Source organism: Miniopterus natalensis, chromosome 2, assembly GCF_054644295.1.
Source record: "Miniopterus natalensis isolate mMinNat1 chromosome 2, mMinNat1.hap1, whole genome shotgun sequence".
Classification (NCBI taxonomy): Eukaryota; Metazoa; Chordata; class Mammalia; order Chiroptera; family Miniopteridae; genus Miniopterus; species Miniopterus natalensis.
In genome coordinates, this window is record NC_142082.1 from 78,976,776 (window position 1) to 79,001,709 (window position 24,934).

The 24,934-nt window shown below is 37.5% G+C and overlaps 1 protein-coding gene across 1 annotated transcript in view; it reads left to right on the forward strand.

Annotated features, from left to right (window-relative positions):
• The first annotated feature begins 3,827 nt into the window (after window positions 1–3,827).
• Window positions 3,828–24,934, forward strand: part of MRPS31 (mitochondrial ribosomal protein S31) — a 33,684-nt gene continuing 12,577 nt past the window's right edge. Inside the window, exons 1-5 of the mRNA XM_016213603.2 lie at window positions 3,828–4,121; window positions 7,209–7,493; window positions 18,250–18,408; window positions 19,114–19,254; window positions 22,816–22,889. Coding sequence (XP_016069089.2) covers window positions 3,976–4,121; window positions 7,209–7,493; window positions 18,250–18,408; window positions 19,114–19,254; window positions 22,816–22,889 — 805 coding nt within the window. The 5' untranslated portion in view covers window positions 3,828–3,975. The remainder of the gene's footprint in view (window positions 4,122–7,208; window positions 7,494–18,249; window positions 18,409–19,113; window positions 19,255–22,815; window positions 22,890–24,934) is intronic.

The following is a 24,934-nucleotide window of genomic DNA, read 5'->3' on the forward strand; positions in this document are numbered from 1 at the left end:
CAGAGATGGTGCCCAGTGAGCCATTCTTCCTGGCATTTGAAGGGAGGAATAGGCCCCTTCCTTTGGATCTGGGCTGGCCCTGTGACTCACTTTTCACCACAGAATGTCGCAGAAGTGATGCTATGTGACTGTCCACGGTAGGTCATTAAAACCTGGGCAGCTTTAGCGTGGGCCTGTGAACCCTTGCTCTAAGGCAAACTAGCTTCTCTGTAAGAATCCAAACACCCTGAGGTACCATGTTGTTAGAAAGCCCAAGCTAGCCAGACAGAGAAGTGTAAGAGAAAAAGAAACTCTCTTCTCCCTCTACCCATCGTAGGTTCCCTGTCAATTTGACTGACAATAGACAGACTAACAAGAGAAAAATAGATAAAAGTTTATTAACATAAATATGTACACCCAGCTGGATGTTGTCAGTTGAATTTCATGGGAGCACTCAGAGATGAGTAACTAAAGGAGCTAGTTAGAACTCAGGTTTATATAGCATCTTAAAAGAACTATAAAATTTTAGAGAAGTGACCAAAGGTAAAGGATTTTGAGTTTCTAGGGCAGCAAATTGTGGGAAGGCAAATATATGGGGGCACTAAGATAAGGGCTACTTAGTAAAGTTAATTATGTAGATTCCTTTAGTGCCATCTTTGGGCTGATAAGCCTCTTGAGTGTTCTCCAACGGTTTACTTTTTGTTTTCCTGGTAGAGAAGGGAGCGGGAACAACTTTACAAATGTATGTCCCACTTTCACACATATAGTGGGAGGCCAGAGAGAGCTTTTCTTGTCTATACAGGGTGGGGCAAAAGTAGGTTTAAACAGTTGTGAGTATGCAAAACACAGAGTTTATCCATGTATTATTATTTATTATTGTATTATTTTCCATGCAAATGACTGTAAACCTACTTTTGCCCCACCCTGTATTGGCTTTTTCTCAAATGCCTACAGCTGAAAATTAGCCTTATACCAAAGTGGCATATTTTGGGGTAGCATATTCTACTACCCTTCAGAGGCCGTGTGGAGGGGCGGGGAGAGAGAGTGAAAGAAGGAGAGAGATGGAGAGAGAACCTATTTCTTGCAGTCATTCCAGATGAGCCATCAGCTATGTAAGTGAAAAAAAATATCTTGGACATACAGTTCAGACTAGTTGCTGTCTGACTGCAGCCTCATAAGAGACCCCAAGCAGGAACCACCCAGCTGAGCCCAGTCAACCACAGAACCACACAGAACTATGAGAGGTAATATATTGTTGTTTTAAGTCACTAAGTTTTGGAGTGGCCTGTTATGCAGCAATTGGTAACTAGAATATAGAGTAATTTTTTTCCCCATTTTCATGGAAAGCTTGTTCAGTTTATTAGTGTAGGATTTATAAGACAATTAGGACAAAGTCACTGATGTATATCAGGACCTATTTTATTTTAATTTGCTCTCTCTTGCCAAAAACACATTGTTCTAGAAAGCACACTTCAAGGGGGCACTGAGAAGAAAATGACTGGTGAATTAATACTAGCAGAAAGAAGGAAAAGTTTTTCTACTTTCAGGCTACATTTTTGTTGCTCTCATAAATTACTGCTCTGGACAGTTGCATAAGTTATGGTTTTTCTAAGAACAGATTTATTATTTTTTAAAATGTATTGTTCTCTTATGTTTTGATTTATGGCCAATGAGAACTACTGTAATGATTATCTTTTTTGTTAAAGTCAGGTTTGTTGAGATATCATTTATATAGAGTAAAATGTATACTTTTTAGGTGTACAGGTCTGTGAGTTTTGATAAGGCCATATGCCCTCCAGAGTCAAGATATAGAGTATTTCAATAACCACCAAAAGTTTCCTCATACTCCATACTCAGCCACCTCTTTCCATCCCCAACCCCTGCTAACCACTGATCTGATTTCTGTTCCTGTAGCTTTGTCTTCTTTACATTGTCATATATGTGGAATCACACAGTTTCTTGTGTCTGGCTTCATTTCACTTAACATAATGCCTTTGAGACTCATCCAAAGTAATAATCTGTTCCTGCACCAACTATTTCACTTTTTATGTGTATTCTAAGGGTATGCAGAGCTATGAATAGCTAAATAAGTCATAGGGTCATTGTAGTGTTTCAGAAAGTTTTGTCTGAGGACCACCTACATTGCAATCACCTTGGGTGCTTGTTGGACTCTCAGACTCAGACCTATTAAGTCAGTGCCTGAGCTACTCAGTAACGTGTGTTAGCAACCATCCCCATGTAACTTTTATGCATGACTAAAAGTAGAAACCCTAAGGCATTCCAGGGTGGACAAGGATATCAGAGTTAGTGGTTCTGAGTTTGAATCTAGCACTGCAATTTACTAGCTGTATGAACTTGGGCAAATTTCTTAAACTATCTGCCCCTAGTTTTTCTTTTGTATTTGGAAATTATTTACTTACCAAATATTTTTGAGCATCTATTATATGACAAGGCACAGTTCTAGGAACCAGGATCACAGCAGCGAATAAGACAAAGTCCAATCCTTCATGGAACGCAGTGCAAGATAAATATATGAGAAAGCACATACATATATGAGAAAATTTCAAATAGTGATACCCTGTAGAAAAATGAAACAAAGTTTTGACATAGAGGGCACCTTATTTAGGATACAATGTCGGCTATAAGTTGGGAAGAACATCCCTGAGTGTATGTGTTTAGCACTGTCACAAAGGTTCTATCAGGACTAGTGGATATTAGCAAGGTCTGCTCAAGGTAAGCTGTGTTTTCAGCATCACAAAAAATTTACTACCAATCTTGATTCTTATTTGAAACTGCAGAGAAATGTTGATGTCAACATTCAACAGCTAGTATGGCATGTAAGCTAGAGGTTCCCATGTGACCCACTGGCCGCATTTCTGGCAGAGTTTATGCTCGTGTGTTGCAGAGTTGAGAAGCCTTCATGGCTTCTGGGCCCCTGTTCACTGCCTTCCTGAGGTACCGAGTAACAACAAGTCTTTTCTCTTGCATCTTTTTATCTCTAAAGGCAGTTCTGAAAAGCAAAACATATCTCTCATATTTTGACTCTACCTCAAGAATAGAGACTGAAAAGAAATACTAATTTATCGGGGAGCATGTCCTATCGGTAATGTTTAAACCTCCTTGGTGGCCATGGATCATTTTGAGACTTTTTGTTTTGTTTTTTGGTTGGTTTGGTTTTTGTTCATCCTCAGCCGAGGATATTTTTTCCTCCTATTTCCAAAGAGGGTGGGAGGGAGGGAGGGCGGGAGGAGAGAAAGAGCGGAGTGCGGGGTGAGGGAGACACGCCCACGGGGTGCGCCCCGCACTTGCCCCCGCCCGGGCAGGGAAGAGCCTGCACCCCAGGTACCTGCCTTCGACCGGAATGGAACCAGCGATCCCTGGGTGCGGCCGGCCCAACGCCCGAACCACTGAATCACACCTGCCAGGGCCATTTTGAGACTTTTTTTGTCTTTTAATGTTTTCTTATTGATTTCAGAGAGAGGAAAGAGGGAGAGACAGATAAAAACATCAATGATGAAAAAGAGTCACTGATCCGCTGCCTCCTGCACGCGCCCGCAACCCGGGCACGCGCCCCGACAGGAGCCCACCCTGACCTCCCGGTTCCTGGGTTCACGGTCGCAGCTCAACCCCGAGCCCCGCCTGCCCGCCACTTTGAGACCGTTAATGAACACCGGGTCTTCTCCCCGCAACGCTGCACGGCACGGGCAGTTCTCCGCCTCATCTTACTGGCCCGCCTGCAGCGTGTGCACAGCTGACCGCTCCCTCCATTCTCCCTTCCGGGTCCCGCCTCAACCGACGCATCCGCGCTAAACTCCACCCCCGACGCCACCTCTGCGACCGGACTCGCCGCGACGGCGGAACCGCGGGCGAGGCCGGAACACGGTTAGCGGACGCTGTTGTCCGCCGGAACGCGAATGGAGAGGAACGCGTCAGGCCGAGGAACGGACGAGAGAGGCGGGGGACGCGTTTGGCCGACGACACGCTTTTCCCGTTCGCATGTCGCTTTGTTTCTGGGCAATGTTTCCAAGAGTCTCTGCGATCCTACCTCTTCGCCCTCTTTCCCGCCTCCCTCTGTGCCCTGGAGGCCCAGAGGGGTCGGCGCCCGCGACTGTGCTACTCGGTGCTCCGCACGGACCCGTCAGGTACCGCATGTCAGCGCTGTTGGCCCCGCAGTTGTTCAGGCAACCCCCTTGCCCCTCCGGCGTATTCAGTTGTTATTCTCCGGCTTCCTGAGGTCGACGTTAAAACCCGCGGGATCTTAGAAGCCGTTGCTTTAAATCTGAGGAAAGGGAAATCCCAGAAAGGTAAAATGACTTGCCCAAGGTCATAGTGTCCGTGGGAAACAGCTACGGTTACATTCCTGGTCTGCTGTCTTGTGCTGTATCTGTGACACATTGCGCCACTTCTTTCATGCCACTTCTCCCCTCATTTTGTCCAGAAGCGAAGTTTTACTTTTAGTTTTTTTGCCTCTCAAGACTGTGATGGTCTCAATCACATTCCTGCCCCCACTGATTCTTTATTATTGAAAGTGCTTACAGTGTGCCAGCACTAGTTTTGAGCCCCGAATAGGACAGTCCTGCCATCACGTTGCTTACAGTTACACCAAGGAGGCAATTTAAGTAAGGTAATAGCTAAGATAGTATAGGTAGCACAGAATGCTCAATTAACTTAATAATTGCTGAGTGAGCAAATAGGGACACCTAACCATTGTAGGAGAATTTCAGAGTATACTTTCTGGAGAAGAAATCTGAAATAATCTGAAGGCAGACCAAGGGTTGGAATTAGACAGGCAAGAAGAGATGTGGCAAACTTGGTGTTGGTATTTATTCTCTGGGAACTCTAATGATTATGAAAACTTAATTCTGCATGTATTCCATGCAGGACGATTTGGGGCCACTGTGGTAAGTACAGCACTGAAGTAGGTTGGTAGCCGTGGTGATGGGAAGAAGTAGCTGGATGGAGGAAAAAAATTGCATTGGTAGAATTGATAATACGTGACATATAAGGGTAGCGTAGTCAGAGCAAAGATTTCAGCTGGTTGCCTGGAAGGATTAGGGCACCTAATGTTAGCAGAAGAATGAGGAGCAGCTTTGAGAAGGCTTTTAAATATGTCACAGTTTTTAGAATACAAAAATATCTATGGTAAGAGGCCCATTCATTGCAAAAGTGTGAAATGGAAAATCAGTCTGAGAGGGAAGTTCTTGAGTATGGTTTTGGATGTGTTGCATTTGAAGTGCTAATGCGATACTCTCAGTGGGAACATGCTCAGGTGGGAGGTTAGAGCTAGAGTTTTATTAGTTTAGTGTTATGGAGTTGCTTCCTAGACATGATTTTTGTGATATAAGTATATTTTCCAGGGTACTATAGCAGTCTTGGAAAGAAACATTGAAATATGGGTTATATGTGAGATTCATTCTCCCAATTGCCACCTTTCTGTTATACCTTTAATTTAATTTAACTTTCGTGTGTGAAATAATAATTAGAGCATTATCCTAAGTTGAGTAATATGAGGATACTAGTTATGCAATAGGTTTTTTATTCTAATTTTTAAGTTCCTGATGTATTAGTCTCTGACATTTTTATAAGCAGCTCAAATAGTTTGTTTTAGCATTTTTTGAAATAGCCGTTTTCTTTTTCATTAAAGGGTCTCTAACCTGGCACTACCATTTGCTGGCTTTGAGAACTTGATACAGTATTTAACCCAGGGTCTGATGCAGGGTATTTGAGATCAGTTGCATCAGAATTACCTGGGGTCTTGGTTAAGTGCAGACCCTTGAACCCCATTCCAAACTTAACAACTAAGAATCTCTGGAATCTGAGTTTAAATGAGCTCCTAAGTGATTCATATGATCGCTAAAGGTTAAGAACCATTAACTTACCTCTTTGAACAGTAGTTCTTCTGTAAAACAGGAATAATAAAATTGTTTGGATTTTAAGGATTTCAATAACATACATAACACAGTTATTCAAATGTGGTCCTCTGATGGGTACCATCAGCATTACTTGGGAACTTGTTAGAAAACAAACTCTCAAATCCTTTCTCAAAGCTACTGAATCACAATTTCTTGGTGGGACCAAAGAATCTGTGTTTTAACAAGTCGTCTAGGGTAATTCCTATACATTTTAAAGTTTGAGAAACAGTGTTCTGTCCTGTTTGCTTCAAGATAGGGACAATAAAATTCTTATTGACTAATATATTGTTAGTGCCTACTGTAGTGCCCAGCACACAGTAGTTATTCGCTATTTTAATGAATGACTTTTTATACACTATACCCTCCTCCTGAAACTAACACAGTCATTAGTTTTGTCAAATATCAAAATACTCTTTTTTCTGTTCCATTTTAGCTTAGCTTACAAATGGTGATTGGTTAAATGGCACATAACTCGATGAGAAAGTTAACCAGATTAGAATAATAGCCAGAATTTTTTTCAACAGAAAGTAACCTTTTTTAGATAGAAATTTCTTTATTTTCATATTGTTTATTTATAACTTTTTAAGGAAGTATTATTGTATCATATTAAGAGCAAGGCCTTGTCAGTCAGTCAGATTTGAGTTTTCAAATAATAAATTGAAATTTATTAACCGTGTCAGTGTTTCACAACCTTTTTTAAATGTCATTGAGCACATAGAAAGTGATATTTGTACCAAACCCCGTGGTGAATGGAAGGAGGCAACAGACAGGCACACGAGCAGTTCCAGGCCTTACCCAGTCACCCCAAGGACTAGGTGATCAATGTCTCAGCACATCTGTAACCCATTTGTGGCACACCAGTGTGTTTTAGGCCTTATTGAGCTCTGAGCTTCATGACCTTGGGTGAGTTACTTCACTTCTCTGGTTTCCAGTTTCCTTATCTGCAAAATGGGGATAATACCTACCTTAGGGAGTTGATGTAGGTATGAAAAAAATTTACCAAAAATATGTTGTGTAAGACTAGGCACATAGCATATGTTTAATAAATGTTAAATTGCTGTCATTGTGGTGGTTAACAACAATAATAAAAATTACAAGATCAATTACGGTGATCATTTTGCAATATATACAAATATTGAGTCATGTTGTACACCTGAAACTAATATAATATTGTATCAGTTATACCTCAATTTAAAAAGGAAAAGGGAAGGGCTAGAATTGAAAAATTTAAAAACACATAGAAACAGTTTTTTGAGTCCTTGCTTTATTATTTTGCATTGTATTTTTCCTTTCTTTTTTTCCCTTTAATCTTTCCAGGACAAAAAATAATATCCAAAGATATTTTGGTACTAACAATGTGATCTATAGCAAAAAAGATGGGAAATCCATTCCAACCCATGAGATTTCCAAGCAGCCAGAGAGGCAAGACAGTGTAAAGGAGAGTTCGAAAAAAGATTTGTTAAATATTATTAAGGACATGAAAGTTGAATTAAGCACAGTAAATGGACAAACCACAAAGCCGCCCAACAGAAGACCGCTTAAAAGTTTGGAGGCTAGAGTTGGCAGACTTCAAAAAGCTACAGAAGATGCCCCAAGGAAGAGGTAAATTGAATTATAGTTTGAATGTTATTTGAAAGTACTTTTTGAAACTCCAGTAAGTTTTTCCTTCAGAAAAGAAAATTTTAAAAAATCTTTAGTCCATTTGCAAATGTTTCGTCAAATTCAAATTAGAGAACTTCTTCCCTAAATACATCTTCCTCTGTACTTTTGTTTGGGACTGATAAATACATTTTCTTTTTGCCTGTCAACGTTTGTCTGCCTTCTAAACGCAGCAATAACTCTTGGCTCTGCAAAGCTTTCCCTAGGTCTCCTGTCCCTGATCTCCGTTCTGAATCTCTCTATATCGAGTATTATCTGAATACTAGTTAATCTGTTAAAACCTTTATCTCTCTACTTTTTTTCCTATTGTCACTAACATTTAAAAAAAACAAGCTTTTTTACTTAATTCTTCACTTGTTTGATTTATCTTCCCTGTTGGACACATACTGCTTTAGAGCGGGACCTGTGTGCCTCATTCCAGGATTTAGCACAGCATCTAAAGGAGTAACTGATAGATAATGCTTGTTGATTTACTCTTACCAGTGTTTCAAGGAACAAAATGGATTCATAGATTTGCATTTATGTAAAATACTCATTCATCTATAAAACAGAGACATGCAAACTGTTCTAGAAAAACTACAAACTAAATATCTGTACGCAGATCATCTTAAGTGCACTTAGAAGCTGGGTATGTGAAACCTATGCTGAAGCTTTTTGTAAAGTGAAGCTTTTTAAAGTAAAAGAATCATTATATATAATTATATGCAATTTACAAATTTTACATCATTTAATCACTGTTCAGTAGTCTGTTTTATCTTTGTGGATTTTGTCCGTTGTTTATCCGTTGTTCTGCTCTTTTGATGAGTTTTCCAAAGTCTAGAAAACTTGCAGCAAACTTGTGGACTCTTAAGAGACTTTTGACAGTGCGGGTTGGGGGGTAGTGGGTGGGTGATTGTCAATAATGATTCTGACCTAGACATGAATTACAGCTCTACACATCCTCACAGAATTTTTTAACTTCAAAATTTAAATTAAAAATATTTTATTTTTTTATTTTTTTTAAATATAACTTTATTGACCAGAGAGAGGAAAGGAGAGGGAGAGAGATAGAAACATCAATGATAAGAGAGTCATTAATTGGCTGCCTCCTGCATGCCCCATACTGGGGATCGAGCCCGCAACCCAAGCATGTGCCCTGACCGGGAATCAAACCCTGATCTCCTGGATCCTAGGTTGACGCTCAACCGCTGAGCCCTGCCCATCCAGGCTAAATTAAAAATATTTTAAATTAGAGTACATGGGAGGTAGTGAATTAATGGAGGCCAAACATCAGTTTGTAAACAGAAACTCTAATAATTACTTGAGAACGGCTCTTACCATTCTGTGTTTAAGTAAGATGGGAATATCTGTCTACATAATTTAGAAAGAGGAAAAGGAGTGTGATGTAATTGAGAATTCCACACATTCTCATATATTGATCAGTATTATTAACTGCCATATAATTTTCTCTTTAAGTTGTTAATTAACAAATCATTTACATCCTGATTTGAAGGTAGCTTCATGTCTCTGAAGGGCTTGTTTATATGAAATTTCCATTTTAAAAATTCCATATAGCATGGAATTTTAGCATGTTGTTTACAACTGTTTTATATGACTTCCTTTGACTAGTAATTTTCAGTGCTCTGAGCTTGTGTAGTGTTCTCAAAATATTGTAATTACTTGTGTTTGTCAAGAGTATTATATTTCACTAATTATAAGTGCAATCAGTGATATTTTAGCATTTGTAGTAGAGTTTAAATGGCAGTATTTTATTGTAGTGATAAATAACGTCTTACATCAGGCCTGGGGAACATTTTTTCTGCCAAGGGCCATTTGGATATTTATAACATCATTCGTGGGCCATACAAAATTATCAACTTAAAAACTAGCTATGAAAAAACCTTCTAGATTTATTGAATTTCGAGTCCTTGGCAAGGCCAGACCAAATGTAGATGATCCTCACCCATCTTACATGACTGACATCATTGATTTAAGTAATAAGATATGTGGCTTTAAGATCCCCATTACTGCCCTGGCTGATTTGGTTCAGGGGTTAGAGCATCGGCTTGTGGACTGAAGGGCCTCAGGTTTGATTCCGGTCAATGGCACATACCTAGATTGTAGGCTTGATCCCTGGCCCCAGTAGGGGAGCGTGCGGGAGGCAACCAGTTTATGTGTCTCTCTCACATCAATGTTTCTTTCTCCCTTCTACTCTCTCTGAAAAGCAATGGAAAGAAATATCCTGGGGTGAGGATTAAAGAATATATATAACCCCATCACTGATTTCTCTTAGCAAAATAAACAAGGTAAGGTAGATTCCTATTTCCCAGAGTGATTTAATTTTTTATTATTTTCAGAACTTTTATGAAATCTTTTGTTTTCTACATTATATCACATTGTATCAAAAATACCTCTGGAAAACATAATTGGGTGGTAGAGAGTAAGCTAATTCAAACTTTGAGTGCCCATAATAGGTACCTTCTCCTCTTTTTATAAACAAAATTAAAGTATATATGTATATAATATAGATAATGCACACACAAACATATATAAAACGTATCTAGAGTGAATTATTAGCTCCCAGAACTGTTTATGACCCAGTGTGCTTTTTTTATAGTTATACAATTTAACTATTATAGAAATGGTTAAAATGAGTTGAATGCTATGCAAAGATTCAGTAAAGGTAATTTTTGAGATTGCTTTCCAATTAAGTATGAATGAGACAAGAGTAAAAATTTAGGAAAATTCTACACTCGGATTGCTTTGTAAGCATTTTTAAGTTCTTGTTCCATGTTTCTACTTAAACCAAAATTGGAAATATTGGAGAATGTACTATGTGTGTGTGTATATATAAATGATATATCTTGGAATTGCTATCAGTGGTTCTGTTTTCAAAGAAGAAGCTTGGTCTTACATCAAAAGATTAGGTACATTTGTTTTGAGTTTTTAAAAATCTGTTTTAATAATTCCTACTGCCCCCCCCCTTTTTTCTTAAGGGATTCCAGATGCACAGAATTCAATTAATTATCATCTTTGGTTCATGATGCAATGTCATCATTGCTTTATGCATGGCCTGCTTTTAGTTTTTTTATTTGTGCATATATTGAATCACCATTGATGTAGTTACTATGGCTGCATAACAACTGCCCAAAAATTTAGTGGCATAAACAAACATTTTTTATGCTTATGGCTTCTGTGGGTCATCGGTTTGAACAAAGCAAGGTGGAAAAGGGTAAATCTCTGCTTCATGATGTCTGGGGCCTCAGTTGGAAGATTTGGAAGTCTTTGGGCTGGAATCATCTGAAATTAGCTCACTCATAGTTCTGGCAGTTGATGCTGGCTGTCAGCTGAGACCTTGACTGGGATTGATAGCAGAAACACCTACATGTGGCCTCTCTATGTGGCCTGGGCTTTATTACTGTATGGTGACTTCCTTCCCAGGGTGTGTCCCAAGAGAAAGGGAGCCAGGAGGAATTTGTGTTGTTTTTACGACCTAGTCTTGGAATCAGATTTGCCTGGCCAGGTAGCTAAGTTGATTAGAGCATCATCCCACTACACCAAGGTTGTGGGTTCAATCCCTGATCACCGCACATACAAAAATCAACCAGTGTTCCCTGATGAACATAGATGCTAAAATCCTCAAAAAAATATTAGCAAATCAGATCCAACAATATATTAAAAAGACCATACACCAATACCAAGTGGGATTTATTCCAGAGATGCAGGGCTGGTACAATATTCTCAAATTAATAAATGTGATACGCCACATAAATTGAAAGACAAAAATCATATGATCATATCAATAGATGCAGAAAAAGCATTCGATGAAATCCAACACCCATTTTTGATAAAAACTGTCAGCAAAGTGGGAATAGAGGGATCATACCTCAACATAATAAAGGCCATATATGACACACCTACAGCCAACATCATACTCAATGGGCAAAAACTAAAACCATTTCCCCTATGAACAAGAACAAGACAGGGGTGTCCACTTTCAAAACTCTTATTCAACATAGTACTGGAAGTTCTAGCCACAGTGATCAGACAAGAAGAAAACATAAAAGGTATCCAAATTGGAAAGGCGGAGACAAAACTGTCATTATTTGCAAATGACATGATATTGTACATCGAGAATCCTAAAGACTCCACCAAAAAAACTACTAGATTTAATAAATGAATTCAGCAACGTAGCAGGATACAAAATTAACTCCCAGAAATCGATGACATTTTTATACACCAGTAATGAACTCTCAGAAAGAGAAACTAAAAAAAACCCCATTTACCATTGCAACTAAAGAAATAAGATACCTAGGATTAAACTTAACCACAGATGTAAAAGACCTTTATTCAGAAAACTACAGGGCACTGAAAAAAGAAATAGAGGAAGATATAAACAAATGGAAAAATATACCATGTTCATGAATTGGAAGAATTAATATCATTAAACTGTCCATACTACCCAAATCAATCTATAAATTCAATGCAATCCCTATTAAAATACCAACAGCATATTTCACAGATTTAGAACAAATGCTTCGAAAATTTATATGGAACCAAAAAACACCCGAATAGCCACAGCAATCCTGAGAAAGAATTACAAAGTTGGAGAGATCACAATACCAGATAACAAGTTATACTACAAAGCCACTGTAATCAAAAGAGCCTGATACTGGCACAGAACAGACATATAGATCAGTGGAACAGAACATAGAACCCAGAAATTGACCCATGCCATTATGGTCAATATTTGACAAACGAGGCAAGAACATACCATAGGGTAAAGACAGTGTTTTCAATAAATGGTGTTGGGAAAATGGACAGATATATGCAAAAAAATGAACTAGACCACGAACTTACACCATACATGAAAGTAAATTCAAAATGGATAAAAGACTTAAATGTAAGACATGAAACCATAAAAATCCTGGAGGAAAACATAAGCATCAAAATCTCAGACATCTCTCGTAGCAATATGTTTGCCGATACATCTCCTAGGGCAAGGGAAACTAAGGAGAAAATAAACAAATGGTACTGCATCAAAATAAAAAGCTCTGCACAGCAAAAGAAACCATCAACAAAACGAAAAGGGAGCCCACTGTATGGGAGAACGTATTTGCCAACGACACATCTGATAAAGGGTTAATATCCAAAATATATAAGGAACTCATATAACTTAAGAAAAGGAAAACAAACAATCCAGTTATAAAATGGGCAAAGGACCTAAGTAGACACTTCTCCAAAGAGGACATACAAATGGCTAAGAGACATATGAAAAAATGCTCAACGTCGCTAATCATCAGAGAGATGCAAATTAAAACCACAATGAGGTGTCACTTCACACCTGTCAGAATGGCCCCCATGAACAAATCAGGGAACTACAAGTGCTGGCGAGGATGTGGAGAAAAGGCACTGTAGTACACTACTGGTGGGAATGCAGACTGGTGCTTCCATTATGGAAAGCAGTATGGAGTTTCCTCAAAAGATTAAAAATTGATCTGCTATTTGACCCAGTGATCCCAATTCTAGGAATATATCCTAAGGAACCCGAAACGCCAGTCACAAAGAACTTATGCACCCCGATGTTCATAGCAGCGCAATTTACAATAGCTAAGATCTGGAAACAGCCCAAGTGCGCATCAGTAGATGAGTGCATAAAAGAGCTGTGGCACATTTACACCATGGAATACTATAGAGCTGTAAAAATGAAGGATCTTTTATTCTTTGGCACAGCATGGAGGGAACTAGAAAGTATTATGCTAAGTGAAATAAGCCAGTCAGAGAAAGACAAGTACCACATGGTCTCACTTATATGTGGAATATAACGAACAAAATAAACTGATGAACAAAGTGGATCCAGAGACATAGAAGCATGGAACAGACTGAGGGATCTCAGAGGGAAGGCGGGGAGGGGAGTGTGGGTGGGGAGAGATTAATCAAAGAACTTATACATTTATAAGCGTAACCCATAGACACAGACATTGGTATAGGGAAAGCCTGGGGGTGGGGTGAATGTGGGTGGAGAGGATCAATGGGGATAAAAAGGGGACATCTGTAATATTCTCAACAATAAAGATAAACCTAAAAAAAAAGAAAAAATAGATGTCACTGTGTGCAAGAAATAATATCTTTATAATATTAGTTATGCAGAGTTTACATGCATAAACATGAACATGATAATTATATTACTAAACAATTAAGGAAGAAATACACTCTATTTATTGAGGGCCTATACTATAGAAGGAAATGTGGAACTATTTTGATAGGGTACTTTGGTAAGCCTTTGGGGGGGAGGGAATCAACCAATGAATGCATAAACAAGTGGAACAACAAATCAATGTTTCTCTCCCCTTTTCTCTCTAAAATCAATTAAAAAAAAAAAAAAAAAAAAAGATTGGGCACTGCTACTCTCATTTCCTGTGCTGCATTGATTTTTGAAGAATACTTGCTTTTTATTACAGCAACTGCCAGAAAACCATCTTCACAAAGATATATCATCAAAAGGCATGCAGTAGTCTAATGTTAAAAGTATGCACTACCTTGAGTTAGTATTCACAGGGTCAATGACAGATACTGCATTTCCTTGTTGTGCTCCAGGATGCATTAAGACACAGTTTGGGAACCAAAGTCCTCTTCTACTTTGAGTTTCTGGGAGGCTGTGGACCACACCATTGAGTTTCTTAGAAGTCCTGTTGCCTGTTTGAAAGGCTCTTTGAGGCACCATTTTAAATCCTTCCAAGATCTTAACAAGGGGTTTATAGCCATGGCCCTCTCTCTTTACACCCTGTTTTCCAGACACTGCCCTTCATTTCATCTGTTAAGAAGCCATTTCTAAATTTTAGTATTGTTCTGTCTGGAGGGGCTAACAATGAGAAACATCGCCCAATCATATAACTGAGATTTGCTTTTCAGATATAGATGATAGAATTTCTTAGGTCTTAGGTTTGGAGTGTACAGTAACCCCTCAAATTCCATGTATCTGTTTTCTTTAGACAAATATTCCTAGAAGTGAAATTGCCAGGTCAAAAGATATGTATATTTTTAGGTTTATGATGTATGTCAACAAATTGCCTGCCAAAAGTTATGCCAATTTACGTGTCCACTAAATAGTATCTTTCACTTCATTAGGGTTCCTTTTCTGAAATTGTTTGTGTCACACAGTTCATTTTAAAGAAGTTCAGAAGCACAGAAGGGTATAAAGTAAAAAAGTATGTGTTCATGAAATAGTCTGAATTAGAGGATAGAATAGATTGTTAAAAGATATTTTTAAAAGTTCTCATCACCACCTGGCTGGTGTGGCTTAGTTGGTTGAGCATTGTCCTGTGCACCAAGAGGTCGCAGGTTCGATTTCCAGTCAGGGCACATGCCCAGGTTGTGGGCTCGTTCCCCAGTAAGGGGTGTACAGGAGGCAGCTGATCATTGTTTCTGTCTCTCCCTCTCCCTTTCTCTCTAAAGAATCAATAAAACATATATATATATATATATATATATATATATATTTTGTTGCTGTTTTTTAAATATATCTTTATTGATTTCAGAGACAGGAAAGGAGAGGGAGAGAGAGAGAGATAAACATCAATGATGAGAGAGTCATTGATCGGCTGCCTCCTGCACGCCCCCGACTGAGGATCGAACCCGCAACCTGGGCATGTGCCCAGACCAGGAATCGAACCCCATTTGCCTGGATCCTAGGTTGACGCTCAACCACTGAGTCATGCCTGGCTAGGCAACATATATATTTTTTAAAAGTGCTCATCACCTTGTTAAAAATCTATGTAGAAAGATCCCTGTATTTTGATGATAGAGGATTCCCCCACAATTTTTGTTAATTAGAATATTTCAAATTATAAACCCAGAAGTTATGACTATATAAAGAACACCATTGTCATAAAACATATGGTTCTAAAAAATCAATACTCATCTATGGTCTTTGCATACTCTGATCAAATAGGGTGTCCCAAAAAAATGTATACACACTGTAACAGCTGATAGCTCAGTTTTGAAAATGAAATGTATTTTAATAAACACTGCCTTTATAATTACTCAAAGTGTATGTATACATTTTGGGGGGACACCCTATGTATACAATGGGACCTTGGTTCTCAAACTTCTTTCATTCCAGAAGGCTGTCAAGAAGCAATTTGTTCGAAAACCAGATCATTTTTTCCCATTAGAAATAATGTAAACTGAATTAATCCATTCCAGACCCCTAAATGATTACATTTTAACCTTTCTTATATAAAGTACATGTCTGATGTACTGTTTAATCTGTAAACAAACATTTTCTGAAATTTATCAAACCACCCCCTACTAGCCTTAAACAAATCACTTTGAGCATTTGGTCCAGGGGTGCTGCATCTTCCCTTTGTCACATATCACTGCCTCTGAAATGCCTTCACCTGCTAACTGGCTAACTAACTGCTTTCTATTTCTCCAACAACAGTTTTGTTTTGTGAGCACTTTCACACCCTTAGCAACATCCCCACACTTGGCCTCTTTATGTTTTAAAACAATTTCTTGAGATGTTAACAACAGGTTTAGCAGTAAACTGACTCACATTTTCCTTTGTGGCCTGAAAGACACTTTTTGTCATGCTCAAAGGGTTTGTCAGGTGGAAAACTGAAGTGAGCCATGGGAGACATTCGAGAACCAAGGTTTGACTGTATTCAAATTTGAAAATAAACTTCACGAGTAGTTGATGAAAAAAACACAGTGATTTGAGATAAAGTTTAAGCCTTATTCACAGGTAGCAGTCGAAAGCACATTTCTTTTCAACTGTTATATTTCCTCTTTTCATTCAGATTTTAGATTTCCCATATCTTAGTAAAGTCCTTAAAATCTTTATCCAACAACTTCAGGGATTTGGGAACTTTGATTTGCATATTAGACACTAGATCATACTATAGAAAGCCAGGTATACCAAAACATTAATTTGGGTCCCACTCATTGAGATCTCAGTGAGTTAAAAAATGTAAATAATTTATTTTTATGTCTGGCATATTTTTTGTTTTGTTTTGTAATTTTTAAAGAATTTTTTTGCCCGGCCAGGCGTGGCTCAGTGGTTGAGCATCGACCTAGGATCCAGGCAATCGGGGTTCGATTCCTGGTCAGGGCACATGCTCGGATTGTGGGCACAATCAATGACTCATCATTGATGTTTCTATCTCTCTCTCTCCCTCTCCTTTCCTCTCTCTAAAATCAATTAAAAAAATTAAAAAAAAAAAATTTTTTTTTTTTTATATCTCTTTATTGATTTCAGAGAAGAAAAGAGAAACATCGACTTGTTGTTCCACTTATGCATTCATTGGTTGATCCTTGTATGTGCCCTGACCGGGAATCGAACCCACAACCTTGGCATATCAGGACGACACTCCAACCAACTGAGCTCCCTGACCAGGGCTACCTGGCATATTTTTCTATTAATTTACCCTAATTTACTGAAGAGTAGCACTTTTTTAAGCCTTTTGATATGGAAAATTTAAAACAAAGTAGGTCTTGGCCCGGAGCTTGGTTGGTTAGAATGTCATCATTCCCATACACCAAGGTTGGAGATTTGATCTCCGATCTACAGTCAGGGCACATACAAGAGTCAACCAATGAATGCATGAATAAGTGAAACAACATGTCAAAATAAATAAACAAAATTAAATAATGAACCCTTTTATACCTGTCACCCTGCTTCAGTAATCGACATTTTGCCATTCTTGTATCATCTGTGCTTTCGCCTACTTTCCATCTTCTACTTGATGATGATGATGGCTTTTTTTCAGGTAAAATTTACGTAAGTGTGTAAATCTTAGTTGCAGGATTTTGACAAATGGATCTGCCCATGGAACCCTCACACTTATCAAGATTCAGAGCATTTTCCATTTTTATCTTCCCTGGCAGCATACTTCTGTCCTGAGGCAACCACTATTCTGATATTTTCATCTTAGGTTAATTTTTCCTGTTCTAGAACTTGATATAAATGGAATCATACAGTATATACCATTTTTACTAACTTCTCTTATGCAGTTTCTGTTCTTTTGTTGCATGGGTAAGTACTATTCCACTTTATGGATCTATCACAATTTGTTTTTCTTGTGCTGTTAAACATTTGGGTTGTGTCCAGTTTTAGGCTATTATGAATAAAACTTCTCTATGAACGGGTTTAGCCACTTTTATATTTGCTTGTAATATATACTGTTTTTGAAATAAAATGGCACCTAATTTAAAACCCACTAATTTATCATTTTTAAGGCTGATCCCTATCCCTCTACCTTAATACATTTTTCTGAGTTAGTATTATGTTTCATCAAGTATCCATTCCACATTTAAGTTTATATAAAACTGATACCTAATGTTTAAGAATTCTTGATTTTGTCAGAAATTGAATGATGCTTTTTAAAAATATATTGATTTTAGAGAGAGAGGAAGGGAGAGGGGGAAAAAGAGAAACATCGACATGAGAGAGAAATGTTGATCTGTTGCCTCCTGTTGCACCCCTGCTGGGGACCGAACCCTTAACCTGGGCATGTGCCTTGACAGGGAATCAAACTGTCAACCTTTTAGTGCATAGGACAAAGCTCAATGAACTGAGCCACACTGGCCAGAGCTGAATGATACATTTTTGAACAAAAAACATTTTCTCTGAAAAAAACATTTTACTTTCCACTAAACTAGTGGCATGATAAGTAATGCCTCTTTTTTCTTTCCAATTGTTTTTCATTTTCTTTTTCAGGATTGAGTCACTGAGTCCTGAGTTGGTGGCTGCTGCATCTGCTGTTGCAGATTCTCTCCCCTTTGACAAGCAGACAACCAAGTCAGAGCTGCTTAGGCAGCTCCAGCAGCACGAGGAAGACACAAGGGCACAAAAAGATGGAGAAAGACCTAAAATTAGGTTAGTGAATCAAGTAGTTGTGTCAGTAATGCTCAAAATAGGCTGTTTTCATGTAATTGATGAGTAATATGCATAATATGTTCATTTATATGTAACATATGCCTCAGAAATGGAATAGTAGCAATTTGCTTTTTTTAAAAAAACTTGTGTCTTAGGTAAGATTACAGGTTGTTTTATTTTATTTTATTTTTTGCTAATCCTCACTTGATATTTTTTCCATTGATTTTCAGAAAGAGTTAAAAAAAAATAGATGACTGGACTGTCAGTCATATCACTCATTTATTTGTATTTGAGCAAATACAAGGCAATAAATATGCCTACATTTCATCTTTAATTTAGTTTTTTAATCTATGTGATAAGTATACAGATATTGATTGTATATCAACTGCTCTAGATGCTTGATAATTTTACATAAGTGACACTTTTAATTTATATTTTAAATGAACACATCTGAAGAACATCTTTTTTTTTAATTTTTATTGTTTACACTATTACAGATGCCCGATCTCCCCACTCCCTTTTTGATATCTTTGAAACACAAAAAGAAACAAATCTTAGTAGTCTATGGAATGTGAATGTTCATATGTGATATAAATCTTTTAAATGTAAATTATGTTGTATTACTGCATAGATGTGAAATAAAATTTAAATGATAAAATTTAAGTAGATGAAATTTGTAATGCACTTGACGTTTTCTTATTTCAGTTTCAGTAACATAATATCAGATATGAAAGTTGCCAAATCTGCCACAGCTAGACTTAGTACAAGACCAGTTCATCAGATTCAGTTTGATGAAGGATCTGACAGTTCTGTTGACCAGGAGAAGACAGTCGATCTTAGAAAAAGGTATTGAAACTTTTCAGTCTATCCGGTTTTGTTTGTTTCACTGTAGGTTTACTTTATTGCTGTGCATATAATTGCTGATAGGTGTCTGAACATTATGGATGTGTTTATATTGGTCTTACTCTCCATATACCATTTCCTAGAGAGGGAAAGATTTTTTTTTAATTTTTTGATTTATTGATTGATTTTAGAGAGAGAGGAAGTGGAGAGAGAGAAAGAGAGAGAGAGAGAAACATCTATCTGAGAGAAACACATGGATTGGTTTTCTCCTGCATGCGCCAGGGATTGAGCCTGCAACCAAGGCATGTGCCCTTGACTGGAATTGAACCCAGGACCCTTCAGTCTACAGGCCGACACTCCAACCACTGTGCCAAACCAGCCAGGGCTTCTTACACTTTTCTATACCATAAATTTAAATGGGCCCTGCCTTACCTTTACCCCTGGGGAATAGAGGTCTCCTGATTTAGAATAGGTAGAGCTGACTGTATTCTGAACAAATGAACGTTTTGAGAGAAGCATTATTTTTCATCCTCATATATGCCTAATAATATATGTTCATATACCCTTTCTATATATAATCATACCTTTTTCATACCTTAGAAATAACCCACCATCAAAGAAAGATCCTATAATACCTAAAGTTGTAGATTATTTGTGGCAATTCGAATTTAGCAATTTGCAGTTCTTAGAGATGCTAAGCCCTGCCTTACATATTTTATAATAGAAAGCTGTCTATATTTACATAAAGTTTCTGTTCTTTTTCTCTCAAGCCCATAAAGTGATAGTTGGGGAGGGGGAATCAGATATTTAGCATGGTCTGACAAAAACTAACTCAACTTAATAGCAGATGTGCTCACAAATGGAATGTTTTTGGTGTATATTTTATGGGTTTTAAATACAATCTCAGCAATTTGAGTTAGCTCCTTCCAGGTGTTAAATTACTAATTTGTACAGGAAGATTGGAAAAGATGGTCAGCAGTTAACAAAGGAAGTTTAAGAGGTTATAGTGACTTTGGAAGATTATTTGAATTACTAACTTAAGTGATTTTATAGCTATGATATATTATTGAATGAAGTAGAATGTTATTAGAGTTTTACTTAAGATTCCTCAAGAATATTTAATTGAATCTTTTTTGAATCAGCCTTTGAGGTAATTCCATGCAACTTCATCAGAATGCTGTATCATAGCTTGATTTTTTAATGGTATTAGCTATGATTAAAAATTAGAAGGTAGCAAGGGAGAAGCTAAAAAAGTGAGAAAGTGGTTTATGTGCATATGACTATGTTAAAAAGCTGACTAGAGAACTACAGAGTAAGGGAAAGCAATGGTGAGATACCAAGTTGTTCACCCTGCTCAGACTTGGGACAGCCTGAGACAGTCCAGGCTGGACTGATTTTTTTCTGTTAGAGGCAGAGAGGCATGAGTCACAGAGTACTGGCTTTGGCGTCACACTGACTTGCCTCAGAATCTTGGCACTGTGCCACTAATTCTGTGACTGGGGACTTTCAGAGCCCCCTCAGTCTGTTTCCCCATCTATAAAATGCTGAAAGTGAAGCCTGACTTTAATATCTTTCTTGAAGAATAGGAAAGAAACTTGTAAACTATATGTAGTAGATGCACAGCAACTGTCTTTTCCTTCCCTTCCTCTTTAGTACATTGTGCTTTTAAAATTCCGTACTTTGCTGAATCATTCCCTCTTTACTGTGAGTTACTTTAATCTATCATCCTGTTCACCTGACTTCAGGTTGAGAGACTGCTGGGTGGGGAGAAGAATGCAAGGCACTGAGGATAGTACTGGAGCATAAATGCCTTTGTTTACAAATACTTGGGAACCTGCTTGAGGGAAATGTGTGATGTGAGATCACCTTGTCTAATTTTAATATGGTATTTACATTTTTTTCAGTTTAATTTAGTAGAAAAAAGTAATTTGATCCAGAAATTAATTCAAAATTATTTTAAAAACTAACCCTATCTTTATAAACTGGTTTTAGTCTGCCAGTAAATGTACTCAAGTATGACTGTGACTTGAAGCATAAAGCAGTTGATTAAAATATACAAGGAAAAGTTCCCTATTAACTCTCTGACATTAATTTCAATAGTTAAAAATAGTTAAGGAAAGTTAATCATTATTTTAAAATTACAGAACAATTGCTTTGTAAGTGGGAATGTTTTGATTTATCTGTGCAATCATTTATATTTATAATTTGTAATTAAACATGCAGTGTTTTCTGCCTTTAAAAAAAATGTTGACTTTAACAACTTTTGGGGGGTGCTTGTTGGGTTCATTTTGTTTGGGACTCTGCACTTCCTAGACTTGTATGTCTATTTTCTTTGCCAGGATAGGGAAGTTTTCAGTCGTTATTTCTTCAAATAGGTTTTCAATTCCTTGCTGTCTCTCTTCTCCTCCTGAAACCCTTATGATGCAAATAGTGTTATGCTTGATGTTGTACCAGAGGTCCCTTAAACTGTCCTCTTTTTTAAAAATTCTTTTTTCTTTTTGCTGTTCTGATTGGGTGTTTTCTGCTACCTTGTCTTCCAAATCACTAATACAATCCTCTGCTTCATCTAACCTGCTGTTGATTCCATCTAATGTATTCTTCATTTCAGTTTTTTTATTCTATATTTCTGACTAGTTCTTTTTTATGGCTTCTATCTTTTTGTATAAGTTTTCACTGAGTTCATCTACTCTTCCCCTAAGTTCATTGAGCATCCTTATAATCATTGTTTTGAACTCTGCATTTAGTAAATTGCTTCCCTCCTTTTTATTTAGTTCTTTGTCTGGAGTTTTGTTCTGTTTTTCCATTTGTTATATGTTTCTTTGTCTCCTCATTTTGGCTGCCTCCCTGGGTTTCCCTCTATGTATTAAGTGGATCTGATTTATCTCCCAGTCTTAGCAGTGTGGCCTTATGTGGTAGGTATGGGGCTAGGACCCTTTACCCCTCAGGGAAGACCTCTGCATCAGATATATTCTTCCAGTTCATAACTGACCAGTCATTTCACATCTCTGCCCCTTTAACCAGTATCACAAAGGCTGCTTCTTTATATCCTTAATTATAGGAGTTATGTTTTGTTAGTCTTTAGGTGGTTCTATAATTTGGTTGTAATTTTTTTTCTTAGTTGTAATTTTGATACGATCTTGGAAGGAAGCAAGCATAGAGTTTACCTATTTTGTCTTCTTGACTGGAAGTTCTGGATTTGTTTATAACAACTTCTAACTTTGCATATTTTGATAGCTTCCCACAACATTGAGTTTTCTAAAACATTAATATGAGGTGGAGCAAATAAAAATTTTGGCAAATTAGACTAGTCTTTCCAGTTACATATTTTAGAAATTAGACTGCTTTAACTGCTTCATTGTATTATGATATAAAAATTCAAGTTCATCTGTTCCTGTTTTTAGTTATCAGTCCTAAAGATATGGTAGTTTAGTTAAAATGTCTGTTGTCCTTCAGTGGAATTATTTTTATACCTACATTGAATATTGTATATAACATTTTTCTCTCATAAGCAATTTTTGTTGACAGTTTATAAAAATATTCATTAAATAATTTTTTTTATTTTAGGAAAAATATATTCAAGGGGAAGAGACTTAATATTTTTGATCTTAAGGCAGCTACTGAAGAGGCATCTGAAACAGGTTTGTTGAGAAAAGAACAACACTATTTCTCAGGTATAGAAAAATTCCATCTTTCAAAAATACCCGTAATGTTTGAGTGCATCATAATCAGGTATTTTAATATTCTGTTCTGTCATTGGCCTGTATCCTGCGTATGAATGTACTTGTTGACTTTGTAGTCTTCGTCAGATTTTCATCTTGAAATGTTGCATCCTACCATTTGCAGTGTACCTCTGTACTATTATGGAAAGATACACTGTTTTCTGCCCTAAGGCATCTCACTGTCTAGAATTGGAGATAGTATCTATAGATGTAACATACTGGTTTAGGGATTGCTTAGGAGATTGGAAGAAGAGCATTCAGAGAATATATGTAGCAGATTAGTAGTGTTTTTTTGTTTTGTTTATTTGTTTTTAAATATATCTTTATTGGTTTCAGAGAGAGGAAGGGAGAGGGAGAGGGAGAGGGAGAGAGAGATAGAAACATCAATGATGAGAGATTTGTTATTGATTGGCTGCCTCCTGCACATCCCCGACTGGGGATCAATTCCACAACCCGGGCATGTGCCCTGACAGGGATTCAAACCTCGATCTCCTGGATCCTAGGGTCGAGACTCAACCACTGAGCCACACCCAGCCGGGTGAGTGTTTTTTTCTTAATACACAGTTTGTTCTCTATTCTTTTTCCTTTCTTCTTTGTGCAAGAAGTCAAATCCTTCAAATTAGCCATATTAAGTCTAATTAAAAAAGAAATAAGAGTATCTTTTTGCTTGGAATTAATTTTTTTTTTTTTTTAATCATCACCCAAGGACATTTTCTCCATAGATTTCTATCGAGAGTGGAAGTGAGGGAGGAGGGTTGGGCAAAGAGAGAGAGAAACACCAATGTGAGAGAACACATAGATTGGTTGTCTCTCAAACGCCCAGACTGTGGCAGGGAACCTGCAACTGAGGTACATGCCCTTGACTGGGAATCAAACCTGTGACCCTTTGGTCCCCGAGCCAACAGCCTAACCACTGAGTCAAACCTTCCAGGGGACTTGGCATTAAGTTTGACTTACTGATAAAATAAATGAAGAAACTCAATACAAATGGCCTCCAGTTTACACGCGACTTCCTTTTCTAAAGATTATAAGTTAGCTTTTTGGACCTTGGTAGACATAGTTTTATATTTGATATTTAAGTTCCTGGCCAACCTCCAGTGGCTCATTTAAACTTTCTATCATTTATTTATATAAATATCTGATTTTCTCACTAGTCAATAAATTCATGATATTAATGACTAGGTCTTAGTGATCTTTGTATACCCAGCAGCACCTAGCCAAGTGGCTTACAAATAATAGGAATTAGTTATCTTAAATCTTAATCCTTTTTTGAACAAATTGAGCTAAAAATATATATCCATAGAGGAAAGGAGTTAATTCAGTTAATGTTTATTTAAAACAAAGGTGAAGCTAAGAGTACACCCTCCCCCTCCCTCTTGTATTGTGGAGACTATATTCTGTTCTATGTGATCAAAAGGAAATGCACAGGCATCAGGAATGGATCACCTCTCCCCTGATGAAATGGCAACTGTTAAGCTTGCCTCAAAAAGGGAATTTGTTGTCAGGGCAAGTGCAATTGTCCATCTAATGAACAGCCAGAAGAGGCACTTGGATTCTTAAAGAGCCAGCTTGCTTTTTTAAAATCAAATTTTATTTCTAAATCTGAAATTATTTAGCGAAGAAGTACTGAAGTCATATGTATTTTATTAAATAGTATAAAATAGCCCGGCCAGCATGGCTCAGTCGTTGAGTGTTGACCCATGAACCAGGAGGTCACGGTTCGATTCCCCATCAGGGCATATCAGGATTGTGGGCTCAATCCCCAGTGCAGGGCGTGCAGGATGCAACTGATCAATAACTCTCTCTCATTATTGATGTTTCTATCTGCCTCTCCTTCTCCCTCTCCCTTCCTCTCTCTGAAATCAATAAAACATTTTAAAAAAATAGTATAAAATAATTATACTCTAATAAGGAAAATAATGCACAAATTTATGTCAATTTACTCTAAAGAAGGTACTGTTTTA